At 41.7% G+C, this 14,606-nt stretch overlaps 1 protein-coding gene across 2 annotated transcripts in view; it reads right to left on the bottom strand.

Moving 5' to 3' along the window:
* Nucleotides 1-1,442: 1,442 nt before the first annotated feature.
* Nucleotides 1,443-14,606, bottom strand: part of yap1 (Yes1 associated transcriptional regulator) — a 194,719-nt gene continuing 181,555 nt past the window's right edge. For both annotated transcript variants that reach the window (XM_068034074.1, XM_068034073.1), the window contains 3 exons: nucleotides 12,514-12,644; nucleotides 4,823-4,935; nucleotides 1,443-4,185 (listed from right to left, as the gene is read on the bottom strand). In XM_068034074.1, the coding sequence (XP_067890175.1) occupies nucleotides 3,947-4,185; nucleotides 4,823-4,935; nucleotides 12,514-12,644 (483 nt within the window). In that variant the 3' untranslated portion in view covers nucleotides 1,443-3,946. The remainder of the gene's footprint in view (nucleotides 4,186-4,822; nucleotides 4,936-12,513; nucleotides 12,645-14,606) is intronic.

The raw sequence follows: 14,606 nt of genomic DNA, 5'->3' as shown, positions 1-14,606 counted from the left end.
GGCAGCAGTGTGTACTGCCTCCAAGATGCATTGCAGTAACTCACTAAGGCTTCTTCAACAGCATGTCTCAAACCTACAACTTCTACTGCCTAGAAGAACAAGGACAGCACACACATGGGAGCACTAGCCTGCAAGTTCTCCCCAAGTTACACAACATCCTGACATGGAAATATAATCGCTGTTCCTCCATCGTCACTGGGTAAAGATCCTGGAACTCCCTCCCGGAATAACCACACCACAAGCACTGCAGCCGTTCATGAAGGTGGCTCACTATCACCTTCTCAAAGGCAATTAGGAATGGGAAATAAATGCTGGCCTTGCTAGCAACACCCACATCCCATAAACCAAAAAAAAATGCCAGTCTAGGTTACAGTGGCGGTCCAAAGAGACTTGGGGGTCCAGGTACACCGATCATTAAAAGGTCATGAACAGGTACAGAAAATAATCAAAAAGGCCTTTAAACCTAGAATAGATTACAAGGGGATAGAATTCATGCTTCAGCTATACAAAGCCCTGGTTAGACCACAGCTGGAGTAATATGAACAGTTCTGGGCACCACAACCTAGGAAGGATATATTGACCTTGGAGGGAGCGCAGTGTAGATTTACTAGAATACCACCTGGACTTCAAAGGTTAAGCTACAAGGAGAGATTAAAACAAACTCTGGCTGCATTCCCTGGAACTTCAGAAAATTAAGGGGTGATTTGATTGAAGAATTCAAGGTATTAAGGAGAACAGATAGGGTGGATTGGAAGAAACTATTTAAAGCTAGTTAGGGAGTCCAGGACTAGGGGGTATAGTGTAAAAGTCAGAGCCAGACCTTTCAGGAGTGAAATTAGGAAACACTTCTTCATGCAAATGGGTGATAGATGTTTTGAACTCTCTTCAGCAAATGGTAGCTGATGCTAGATCAATTGTTAATTTTAAATGAGATTGATAGATTTTTGTTAGCTAAAGGTATTAGGGGATATGGAACAAAGGCAGGTATATGGAGTTAGGTTACAGGTTTTCATTGAACAGATTCAAAGGCCCGAGGGGTTAAATGGCCTACGCTCCACTGGTAAGTCCCAGTGTTTGGCTCTTGCTCACAATTTCTTCACCAGTAATGTGTGTGCTACCAACTGAAATAAACTTAAGCATAGCGCAGAGTGACCTAGGTTTGATCACTTGCCTTTGTTCAGTTAAGCTTATCTCAGCTAGGCTGACAGTTGAGGTGCTACAATTAACTTTAATGCCCCAGGGGTAGAGAAGGAAAAAAATGATCTAATCTCATTGTTCATCATACGATGAGTATTCATGGGTAATGCAATATTGACCAATGAGGACACCATATAAGGGATTTGTGAACTCAATGATCGCTCTTCTACAAATTCAGTGGAACAGTAAATTTGCTTTAGACATCATGGAGGCATAGTAAGAAAGGTGCAAGGAAACAAAGCAACTCTTTACCACAAAGGATATATTTTATACCACATGAATCATCATGAACCATTGGAAAATATTACATACAGAAATAAAATGCAACAGAATTTACTGTATGTATCTATATACTGGCATGTTGGTACAGCTGGAAAAAATCAACGTACAGAATTATATATTGAAGAATGTGTGCATTTATCAGAACTCGATATAAAATAACTTTACATGTTTAATAACTATCAAGACAGAAATGTCAGTGTTTTATGTATGCCAAGCATACATTCTGGCTATTTAAAAGATATTACGGTCAAGATAAAGATATTAGGTTCAAAATCAGAAAGATTTCATTATGCATGTGCAAAAAAAACTGTATACTTAGACAAGTATTTGGAAATATTTTGTAAATTTAAAACTTTTTGTTGCTTTTTTTTTTAGTTCCAACACTGATTTGTTTAACTGGTAGGAGATGAGAACCATACAGGTCACTAATCCCTAGAAATTAAAAAATATAACCTTTCTTTTCACAAGTATAACAATCTGTACATCACCATGCAAAGCAGTGATTATGTTTCCTTTGCAGTTTACTTCGAAAAAGGTAATTAAGTTTAATTAGGATGACATACAACAGAATCCTCTTTCTTTTTAAGATGGAAAGGAGGTGGGGAATGTTATAGGTCTTGTTCAAGACTTGGTTTTAAAAATAGAATCTACGATCGCTGCTCAAATTAATACTACTGGTACAAAAGTGAGTACAAACTACATAACTTGACTGAATACAATCTGGTAGCTCATTCCTGGAGCACAAGATGCATAGCACATGTTTGAACATGCTTTGTCAAATTTATATAATTCCTACAAAAATCAATGTTGACCTGTGCACAGGTTTTAAAAATGCTACAAGACAAATGGGAGCTCAGGCAGGAGAGGAAGGGCCCATCACTCAATTCACAAACCTTAGAATTTAGCACTTTCAATAAATACACTGCTTAAGACTCAATACAAAAGAAATTGTAAAACTGTCGCCCGAGAAACAACCATTGTAGTGGCCTATGTACAATGAAGCAGCTGTATCATATACACATTTTTTCTTTACCTGGACAGGGTCTGAAAGCAGCACTCTCCAACGATTGAACAAGAAATTGGAAAACAAGAGGATTTAGTAACACAAATTTAAAATGTTTTCCTGGGTTCTCTATCAGTACCTATTTAAAAAATATACTCAAATCACACGCCACATTATCTTTACAAGTAAAAACCCAAATACATGTTTTTCAAAAGATATAATGTATTCAGCAGCTCATTAGAAAATGAATTATGTTGCAAAAATAGGCTTATAAACTTCAGTATAGAAGGGAATACTCTTTGGAGATTTTTTTTGATCACAAAGCTCCTGCTGAATTGTCACAATTCTTAAATCTAACCTATTATGATACACATATATATGTCCTAATAATCATTAACCCTCGCCTAACCATTCACTACTGTATATAGGAATCTTGACACTATTTGTCCTGCTAACCATCTAAACATAACAAACAGGCTATTTAACCACTCTACAACCTACAAAACAAGTTCAAGGGCTTTTTCCTTAAGCATGTATATAACTAGCACTTCTTTATATTTGTCATGCCTTAATGTCTTTTGGTTTCAAAATAACCCTTTGATCAACTGCAAAAGAAAAAAAAAATTTCCAAGCTCATCTAATGTAGTTTTGATAAGACATTACAGGAAAATATATTGTAAATATATTGCCCAATATATTGTAAAACATGTACAAGCAATTAAAAAGCATTGACAAATCTTTCATTTAAATAAGACCAAATGAAACTAACAGCTGAAAGTTCAGTTTGAAATCACCCAATTCCCAGAATTAATTGGACATTTGTTAGAAATTTATATTTCAACAGTTCAAAAACAAAAGCAAATTAGGTACTGTGTATACTGTAAAATGGAAGACGCAGTCTAAAAATGTTCTGGTAGGCAGCACATTTGGATGCACGATGTAACAGTTTCAAAGAAGTCGAGCAAAGGCACTTAATTGGCACCAGATTCTCTTAACACCTCAGCAGCCGTTCAGTAAATCTGATAACACAGTGGAAGCCTACTTTAGAGTTAATGTTACTCACTTAGAACAGATGTTTTTCAAACCTTAAAAATAATGGGGAAAAACAAAACTGTGATCATTGCTGCAAAACCGTACAACTCAAACAAGTAAATGATTACACTCAATGACAGGTATTGTTCGAAGTGCATGAAATGGGTCAGAAAAAATTAACAGGATACAGCAAAACATATGTTCTAACTCTAAGATAGGTAAAGCAGGTCAAAATTATATAATTTTTACTAATTACTACTTCCAAAATGTGTGAAATACTAAATGGCAGAATCCTTGTCAAATATTCGGAGTTTATCCAATGCTGTATCAGAGAAGAGAGAGAACTCAGTTAAGTCCCAAACAAGTCATAAAAATGTCTCAAGTTTTCTTATCCTTCACAGAATCAAAGACAGTCAGATAGGACCAAGAGCCCTATAGCCATGTCAGGAAGCTCTCCTTATCTATCTTTGTGGCGGCAAGGACAGACTCCATGTCATTGAGAATGTCAGAGCTCAGTGCCTCTTGTAGGCTTGGCATTAATTCTTCTCCCTCTACATTCATGCCGTCTTCCTCCAGTGTTCCAAGATCCACGTTAGTACCAGGGATAGTTTCCAAGTAGTCTGGAAAACGGTTTTGCTGAGAGCCCATATTATTTGGGCCAAGGTTTTCGCCTAGGTAAACAAATCAAAAAGAAACTAAGGATAGCCCAACTGCTCAACACAAATCTTATAACAAAATTCAAATACTGAAAAGAAAATTCCATTGCTGTTTGTCCACCATATACTAATTTCCGCCAAACTATCTCTGCTTTTTTCTATTCCATGTGTGCTGATGCTCATTAGCTTAATTTTTTTGCCAGGTTTTATAGCCATGTAAGGAATCACAGCTGACAGAATTATGCCTTTATCCGATATCTTACACATTTATACTTCGTAGCAGGGGTCAATGAACAATGGGAAATAAAACTGCTGGACCTCCTTCCAAGCCCATGGGTATGAGGCCATTGTACTGTACCAACTGCCAGCTTGGCTGAGATCAGCTAACACAACACAAATTAGGGACCTTCTTGCTCTATATGGCTTAGTATAGCACAGGCATTACATTTATCCACTGAATGCTTATAACAGGAGATAAAGCTACATTTGGGAGAATTTAATTTATTGTATGTAAAACTGAATCTAAATCTAGGGTTAACTTGATGTTATTCATCATTTCTTGATTTTAGAAACTTGCTTGATTGAATTACTTTTTTTTGCAATGTGCTTTTAAAAAAGAAAAAGAATTTCCTGTTTCAGGAACCCAACAGACCTGTATCCATTTCCTCAACGCTGTTAAGAAAGTCATCAGGTGTTCTGGGTACACTGTAGCTGCTCATTCCGAGTCCACTGTCAGTACTCTCCTCCCTGGAATGGTATGTTCCACTATAAGAAAAATAAACCAGTTGGGAGGAAAGATGGGAGAAAAAAAGCTATGCATTGAGAATCTAAGTAAAGTAATTCTCTTTACATGCACACCCCTTCCTCTCCCTCAGGAAAAACATACACAAACATCCCCTGGATTTCAGCTTCTGATCAGCAAAGCCTCATGAATCCAAGCCAATTAGCAGAAAATCAGATAGGTAGGCAGAAACTGGTAATGCCGAGTATGAATAACTTCATTGTGTAGCTTTAAGCAACAGGCTTTAATGTCTGCTTTTTGCAAACACATGCTCTCATGCTCCATTTGTTTTTCATTTGCGTTTATCCGTATCAGTTAACTTTGTGGAAACTAGTCCCAATTAGTTTACACAAATACTGCATCATTTAAAATTAGTGTGAATCTCAGAAAACTACCAGTTAAGAAAATGCTATCCCTATCTTTTGATTCCAGTGAGGAATGTGGTATAGCATTCTATGCTTGAGAACTGCCATTTGACACAGAGCTGCAATTAAGTTCCTTTTCAGCCTACTAGGTTTTACACAAATGTTCTCACTGTTGTACAATGTTTCAACTTTTGCTGAAAATTTCAATTTTACAAAATAAAGAATATCCCCTTTTTTCTGCTCATAGTCTTTGAAGAAAACCCAAACGCAAAATTTTATAAGTATTAAGATAAGATTACAAGTGTAAGATTGCACTTTAGAATTTTGGGAGACAAGTTATGTCACCTTTGCACAGGTACATTTATAAGAAGTCCAATGACTTTAGGTGAAGACAAGCACATTTTACAAACTATCAAGTAATACAGTTCAAGTAAACAAAAGCCCTGCTATACTTGAGATTATGTTTGAAATGAGAGGACTGTTGCAGTTTTGGGCATTTGGGCAACAATAACTGTTTAGAATAGATAGAGGTGTAATTTAGTTGCTCTCAGTTCATATTTTGCTAGGAAAGAGGTCATCCCTCAGGATACAGTTGCTTTGCACTACAGCTGTAGCAGAATCATTTTGTGCCACACTGATGCAGTGTAAATGTAGCTTGAATCTGGAGCAAAGACCTCATTTGATATCAAATCAAGCGGAATGAGGAGGACATCACTCTACTTTGCTTGGGTCAGATGGCGCAGTAAATCTGAGTTGACTCTTCATATGATGCAGTGCGAAAACTGCTTTCTTAAGTGTGTTGTGAAACAACCCATAAGGAAGGAACAGCTTACACAGAGAGAGCAAGCATCGTCATTTCTGACTGGCTAAGCAGGTTTGGAATCAGCATGGTATCATACTTGCTGCTAAACAGAAGGTCCCTCCTGTATAAATGCAAAATAGACAAGCTGCAGAGGCACATTCAACAGCAAGAAAGGCTTCACCAAAGACACCATCACCCCTTATTTCGTATTACATGGCAGGAGAAGTTCACAAACAATGAAGTATTAGAGTCAGTGCTATCAGCACATTCCATGATCATCAATGCTCAGTTCCACTGGGCTGGATGGACAGTTGCCAAAGCAGGTGCTTTACAGCAATGTGGTGGATGACCAGAAGGAAGTGGGGGGTGAGGAGGGGATGACAAAAAAAAGGTACAAGGACACAGTGAAGATCCACTTGAAGCAGTTAGAAGACTGCTGAGTGTGATGGGCAGGAAAAGTTGTAGGATATGAGGAGGTTACAGAGATAGGTAGGGGTGAGGCCATGAGGGGATTTAAAACATTAGGATGAGGCATTGGGGAACTGAGTGCTAATGTAGGTCAGGGCAGGGCCAAGCACATGGGTTATTAAAAACAGAAAATTCTGGAAATACTCAGAAGGTCTGGCAGCTTATGTGGAGACAGAAACAAAGTTAACGTTTCAGGTCAACGGCCTTTCATCAGAATCCCTACACCGCCCGTGTTCTCGTGTGACCTGAAATGTTTCTCTCTCCAAAGATGCTGCCATATTTTGCAGAATATTTTCAGCATCCATAGCATTTTGCTTTTGCGTCAAGGGCATTGGACACAGGTGAGCGGGACTTGGTGAAAGATAGGATACAGGCAGCAGAGTTTTGGATAAGCTATAGTTTACAGATGCTGGAAAATGGGAAGCCAGCTAAGAGAGCATTCAACTAGTCAAGGCTAGAGCAGAGAAAGGTATAGATGAGGGTTTCAGCAGCAGATGGGCTGAGGATAGGCAGAGGAGGGTGATGAAACAGAGACAAAAGTAGGTCGTCATTGCAATATCGGGTAGGAAGCCCAGCTACAAGTCGGCCAGGATGCCAAGATAGCGAACGGTCAGACAGTAACTGGGGAGGATAGAGTTGGCGGCAAAGACATGGATATTGTGAAAGGGATTTAATACAATTACTTCAGTCTTCCCAATATTTAACTAGTGGAAACTGCCACTCAGCCATAACAGGATGGTGAAAAAGCAATCGAGCACAGGCGGTGAATGGGGTATGGAGAGATGGTTAAGAAGTAAAGCTGGTTGCCATCAGTGTACAAGTGGAAGCCAGCCCATGCATTTTGAGGGCGTTGCCAAGAAGCAGCACACAGATGTATAAAAGAGGGCTGAGGTTAGAAGATTGTGAAGAGAAGCCATTGGGCTGAATTTTACACCCCCCGCCACCCCCCAAGCGGGTTGGATGGTGGTGTGGGGGAGGATGGGGGCAGCGTAAAATTGAGCGGGAGGCCTACCCGCCCCGCTCCCGCCTATGGTCTACTTTACGGCAGTCAGGCTGGGGGGGAACGGCCCGCCCACCAGAGGCCAATCAAGGCCCTTAAATGGCACTTCACGGGTATTTTACCCATGGCAAGCAGGCGTGATGGGGACGTGAAAGGCCGCCAGCAATAGCTGCCAGCCTTTCGCACGCTGGGGGGTGCCATGGCAGTCGGGCACAGAGTGCCCGATTGAGGGCCGTCCCCGCCTCCCAACCCACCCCGGGATCCAAGATGCCCCCCCAATGACCACTCTAGCCTCACCAGAGCAAAACCGATTTCACTGGTGAGGCATGCCCAACTTACCTTCCCTCCTGGTTCCATGGCGTTGGCACAGCTGCAGTCCCAGCATTGGCCACCGCTTCCGGTGGCGCTGCTGAGACTAAGAGCTGCCAGCCTGCTGCTTGGCCAGCAGCTCACTTTGGCGGGACCTCCTCCCTCAAGCAGGTGGAAGTCCTGCCTCGGGACAAATAAAGCCCGGGGACCTGTAAAATGTGGGATGGATCCCCGGGCTAGGCGGAAGTGGGTTCGCCACCGACTTTTACGTCAGTGGCAAATTCCTGTCTAAGGTAAAATCCAGCCCATGGTTACAGACACTCGCTGTGGCTCAGTGGTAGCACTCTCCCCTCAGAATCAAAAGGTCGTGGGTTCATGCCCCACTCCAGAGACTTCAGTACAATAGTCTTGGCTAACACTACAGTGCAGTACCGAGAGTGCGCTGCACTTTTGGGGGTATTGTCTTTCAGATGAGGCCCAGTTTTTCCCCTCTCAGCCTTACTGCAAAGGGCAGCAGGGGAGTTCTCCCTGGTGTCCTGGCCAGTATTTATCCCTCAACCAAGGTCATTAAAACAGGTATCTGGTCATTTAATACATTGCTGTTTGTGGGACCTTGCTGTACACAGATTGGCTGCCACATTTCCTATATTACAACAGTGACTACAGGATGAAAGGCACTATATTCATGCGTCTTTCTTTCAGATGCTTTGGCTAGAAGAGGATGGAACCAAGTGAAGGTATCCCACTGAGCAGGGTAGTGAAAAGGCACTGGATGAGGATGGACCTGTTGACCACACCAAAGACTGCAGAGGGAAGGAGGAGGGATGATGCACTACAGTCACAGAGGATGTCATTTTGGTGCTGTGGCAGAAGCAGAAACCTGAATGGAGAAATTCACAGTTGTCGGAAAGATGGGCATGAATTTGGGAAGCAACACCACATTCAAGGTAGTAGTTTGCAAGAACAGAGGGGTAAAGGTTTTTTTTTAAAGAAAGCACGAGGGCAGTCAGTATTGAAAGGGAGGTCAGTATCTTTACAAATTGCACTAAATCATTGGGAAAGATTCACAGAATGTGAACAACTAATGATAACCTATATTTTAAAAGCACTGTTTAATCAAGGACAGAAGCTGTTTTACTGAACTGGATCTTCACCTCCTTGGACAAATGGGCATGTTTTAAGATATCGGGCAACAGACCAGTGAATTTTTCAATCACAGTCTAATTAAAATTGCACAAATAAACTTTAGGATTTAGTTTCTATTCAAGATTTATCAATCCTTACTCAGCATTTACAATCCACTTATTAATTTAGCAGTCCATTCAGATCACTTCGAGAAGAAACGTGCTCCAATCTGTTGGCACAATAACATATATATACACACACACACCCCTTTTATACATGAAAAACTGCCATCAGTATTTCTTTGTCAGAATTATAAAGTGAGAATTCTAACAAAGTTTTGTAAGGCCAGGTTAGGTGCTGCAGCCTGCCAGATACAAGGGTACACTTGGAAGGGTACTCTTAGGAGGGGCGGCAGAATAAAGAAACACCACTGGGTCAGCTTAAAGTACAAGCTATGTGGTGAAAGACCAGTGTAAAGAAGGGTCTCTGGGAAACATATGGTGAAACGTTAGTCACTAAATGTAATATAGACAGTATTCGGTCCCTGTTAGGAGTGTGCATATGAAAACAAGGAGTGCGTTCCTTTCAAAGAAATAGCAGAGTTTATCCAGGCGCAGGTCTTGGCTAAATGTTGGAAGAGTGACAAGGCTTTAAATCTAATCGCATATGTAGCATCATACTGTGCGCAGCAACAATGAGGAACTGATACATTCATGGGCAAAACAGATGGTAGCTCAAAGTGAACAGATCCAGCAGCAGCAGATATAGCCTAACTCCGTAGGATGATCCATCATGTTTTTGGGAGGTTCCAAAGATCCCTCATTAAAGGCATTCCATGAGTAGAAGGATGCTATCATTTCAGGCTTTTTTTCAGGCATTGCTTTGGCAAAACACAAAACAACCATTTCTAAATATTAGCCAGGCACAAAGCTGCGAAGATCATTAGAGCAAATCACAACTAATTAAAGCTCTGCATTGAGTAACTATTCTATTGTGCTCTGTGAATCTGATTTTTTTCCCCCTCTTCCGCTTGGTCTTCTTCTGAGAAAGAATGGAGCAGCATTCAATATCAGAATCAAACATACAACAACATCCAAACAGTGCAGTATCTTGGATGTTGTACAGCCACCAAGGAAAAGGAGTGTTTATACTATGGGGGAGCACTTAACTACTGATGATTTTTAATCAGAGCTTTCAAGTTTCTCAGTTTGGTTGATTAGTGAACCATTTCAATACATCTCACTCTTGAAATTAAGGTATGCTCCATATATTTCAATGGATTTGTAGTTGGTCTCAAAAACACAAGAAATAGAAGTAGTAGACCATATAGCCCATCGAGCATGCTCCGTCATTCAAGCTCGATCGATCTTGGGCTTCAATTCCACTTTCTTGCCTGCTCCCAATATCCCTGGATTCCCTGCGAGGCCAAAAATCTATCTATCCCAGCCTTAAATGTATTCAATGATGGAGCATCCACGACCCTCTGGGGTAGAGAATTCCAAAGATTCACAACCCTTTGAGTGTAGTAATTATACCACATCTCAGTCCTGAACAATTGGTCCCTTATCCCAAGACTGTGTCCCTGCACTCTAGATTCCCCGACCAGTGGAAACAACCTCTCAGCTTCTACCCAATCCAGCCCATTCAGAATCTTGTATGTCTCAACTAGATCACCTGTGATTCTTCCGAACTCGAGAATACAGGCCCAATTTACTCAGCCTCTCATCATAGACAACCCCCTCATCCCAGTGACCAATTAAGTAAATCTTCACTGCATCGCCTCCAGTGCTCATCCTTTCTCAAATGTGGAAACCAAAACTGCACACAGTATTCCAGATGTGGTCTCACTAAAACCCTGTACAGTTTTAGTAATACTTCTTTATTCCTATACTCCAATCCCCTTTCAATAAAGGCCAACATGCCATTTACTTTCCTAATGGTCTGCTGCACCTGAATGTTAACTTTGTGCGTTCCTTGTACTTGTACCCCCAATTCTCTCTCAACACTTACCAGTTTCACACCTTTTAAAAAAATTCTGCTTTTCTATTTTTACGACCAAAGTGAACAACTTCACACTTCCCTACATTATAATCCATTTTCCATCTTGTCGCACACTCACCTAGCCTGTCTATATCTCTTTGCAGCCTCTCTATGTCCTCCCCACAGCTTACCTTTCCATCGAGCTTTATAGATAAATTACTCTGTGTCTTTTCATCCAAGTCATTGAGTGTAAATATCTGATGCCCCAGCACCCCACTATTCACTGCCTGCCAACTTGAAAATGCCCCATTTATGCCCACTCTCTGCTTCCTGTCTGTTAACCAATTCTCTATCCACACTAATATATTACTTCCAATATCATGAGCCCTTATCTTGCCTATTAATCTTTTACGTGGCACCTTACCAAATGCCTTTTGGAAGCATATTACATCTACTGGGTCCCTTTTATCTACCCTATTAGTTACATCCTTAAAAAACTCTAATAAATTTGTCAAACGGGATCTCTCTTTAGTAAAACCATGCTGACTTGTTCTAATCATACTATGCTTTTCCAAGTGCAATGTTAAGACTTCTTTAATAGTAGTTTCCAGCATCTTCCTAACGACTGATGTTCGGCTAACTGGCCTGTAGTTCACTCCACTCTGGTTTATTGTCTGACATTTAAATCAGCTCCTGCATGTGCCTTACTTCACAAATGGATTCAATATATCAGCGAAAAAGGTTCCACAATATGCTGATTTTCATTAGGGCAAATGCAGCACATTCTATCGTGTGCAGTTTCGCCAAAAGTGCCTTTAATGCCACTCGAAGAAATCTCAAGCATTTGCTGTTAATTGAAGCTGCATTTGTGACATCAGTGAAAAGTCTATACAGATTTGTAATGTTTATGCCCTGCACAAGATTCAAAATGGCAGACTTGACTTTTCTGCTGCCAGTATGCACTGCTAATGTTCAAAGGCGGTGAGCAAGTCTCATTCTATGAGGATGTAATTGCCTCAAATCTCAACATTTAAAAAAAATAGATTTTTATAGAGGGTTAAAAAGAACAAAGAACAAAGAAAATTACAGCACAGGAACAGGCCCTTCGGCCCTCCAAGCCTGCGCCGATCCAGATCCTCTATCTAAACATGTCGCCTATTTTCTAAGGGTCTGTATCTCTTTGCTTCCTGCCCATTCATGTATCTGTCCAGATACATCTTAAAAGACGCTATCGTGCCCGCGTCTACCACCTCCGCTGGCAACGCGTTCCAGGCACCCACCACCCTCTGCGTAAAGAACTTTCCACACATATCCCCCCCTAAACTTTTCCCCTCTCACTTTGAACTCACGACCCCTAGTAATTGAATCCCCCACTCTGGGAAAAAGCTTCTCGCTATTCACCCTGTCTATACCTCTCATGATTTTGTACACCTCAATCAGGTCCCCCCCTCAACCTCCGTCTTTCTAATGGTTTGCACCAACAATGACAAGAAATTTTAGACAGAGTACCCACCTATTAAGGAACGGATCTGAACTGTTGGTTGTCATCGTCCTTACATCTTGGGACATTGCAGATGATGAAACTGGATTCTGAGGGCTACCATCTTGTTCCATGGTTGGCAATTGACTGCGCAAGGCCATTTCCTGTGAACAGAATGCAATGAATCAAGCCCAAGACCACAGAAAAGTCTTCAATAATTAACTCTGATAACAGCTCATCTATCATCTTTTTCTAGAATGTACTACGACCTAATCTTGTAATTTTTTAAAATTGAAAGGACAATGATCAATTGGTAATAGTTTAGCACTAAAATCAATAAACCTCAGTTTACCTCAATGCACATTCAGCTGTCTGCAACATGTAAAAGGGACTGACTGCAGTTCCACAGGAGAAGAGGCACTGATGATGATTAGTTAATGATGTACATCAGTTCCTTTTAGCACTCTGTGAAATTAATTGTATTTATTTAAAGTATTATTTACTTGTTCCAAGGGTGTTGAAGCAAGTTTCACAAAAGTAGGAACTTCGTTTGGCCAGTGATAATTCAACGGGGATAACCTCTTAGGAGGGGCGGCAGATTTAGCTGACCCAGTGGTGTCTCTTTAAAGTACAAGTTATGTGGTAAAGGACTAGTGTAAAGAAGGGTCTCTAGGAAACATATGATGAAAAGTTAGTCACTAAATGTAATATGGACAGTATTTAGTCCCTGTTATAAGAGTGCATACGAAAACATGAGTGCATTCCATTCAAAGAAATAGTAGAGTTTATCCAGGCGCGGGTCTTGGCTAAGCACTGGAAGAGTGACAGGGCTTTAAATCTAATCGCATATGCAGCATCATACTGTGTGCAGCACAACGTGGAAGTGATACAGTCACTGGCAGAACAGATGGCAGCTCAAAGTGAACAGATCCAGCAGCAGCAGACAAATCTGGAAATGTTACAAAATCAGCTATCATCCTCTACTGCCACTATACAGCAACAGGCGCTTAATGACGTACAGGCTGGTGCAGCTTAGCAGCGGTTAGAGTTGGTGGAGGCGCAAATTGTCACTCTCATGCAGAAAAACACCCAGTTCACCCAGAAGTTAGAGGACTCACGGGGCACCCTTAGGGAGCTACAGGAGCCACCCCAACAAGAGGCAGACCATGCACAGTGCAAGTAGCTGCTGAACCAGATGGGGAAGCAGCAGGTGGTTATAGCAGCCGTCACGAAAGCAGAGTATCACATTGGTGATATGTAAGCAGGACAGGAGTCCTTGGAGGAGGACGACGATAGGGAAGGACAACCTCTGCCTGTCTGTCCTGTTAAGTTAATGACAAGATGGAGGAGATGGGGTAGACCCGAAACAAGTTTGGGAGTGGGGGAAGGAAGCCGAACCAGGACCGCCCGTCCCACCTGAGGAAATTACCGAGTCCACCACTTCTGTGCCCCTACCTGTAGAGGTTTAAAAGCTTTAATTGATCAATTGGGCCTGCTCGCAACTAAAAAACTTGCCCCTTAGAATTAGCACAGCTTTTAATTACCTTTAAGAATTACAATCCCCTGTTGGCAGATGAGAACATTAAGCAAGTCACCCTGCCCACATGCAACAGTGACGGTATAATTGTGGAAGGGGAGGACACATGGCTAAGGAGCGTAGGACCCCAAAGAAAGCGGGGAAAAGTGAGGTCCGCCACGGTTTGACCGATTGCAGGAATGGAGAGGACCTTCTGTACTCCAGGGTAATCCGCCTGATTACGCTCCGCACCCACGGGATTGGACAGTAGCTCTGGCTAGTACTGTAGAAAAATTGTCATCCATGGTGCAGACAATGGCCACTACCCAAGCCCAGCAGCAGAACCAAAGATTATATCCTGCTTGCCCAGCTATTACAGAAGCATCATCTGGTCCCTTGCCACCAGAGTGGCAAGGAGGGCAGGGTGCAAATTGACAGGTACAGGCCCCACAGAGTCACTCTGAGGTGGGGTTCAGACGCCACCGACATAGGAGAGCAGTAATCACTACTCTGCTGCCAGGGGGCCGATGGCATACAATGCTAATAGATACCGGTTCTTCAGTGACCATCATTCATATCCCACATCCAGACAGAGAGTTAGCACCAGGAA

Source organism: Heterodontus francisci, chromosome 6, assembly GCF_036365525.1.
Source record: "Heterodontus francisci isolate sHetFra1 chromosome 6, sHetFra1.hap1, whole genome shotgun sequence".
NCBI classification, from domain to species: Eukaryota; Metazoa; Chordata; class Chondrichthyes; order Heterodontiformes; family Heterodontidae; genus Heterodontus; species Heterodontus francisci.
This window is presented reverse-complemented; position numbering and strand designations above follow the sequence as displayed.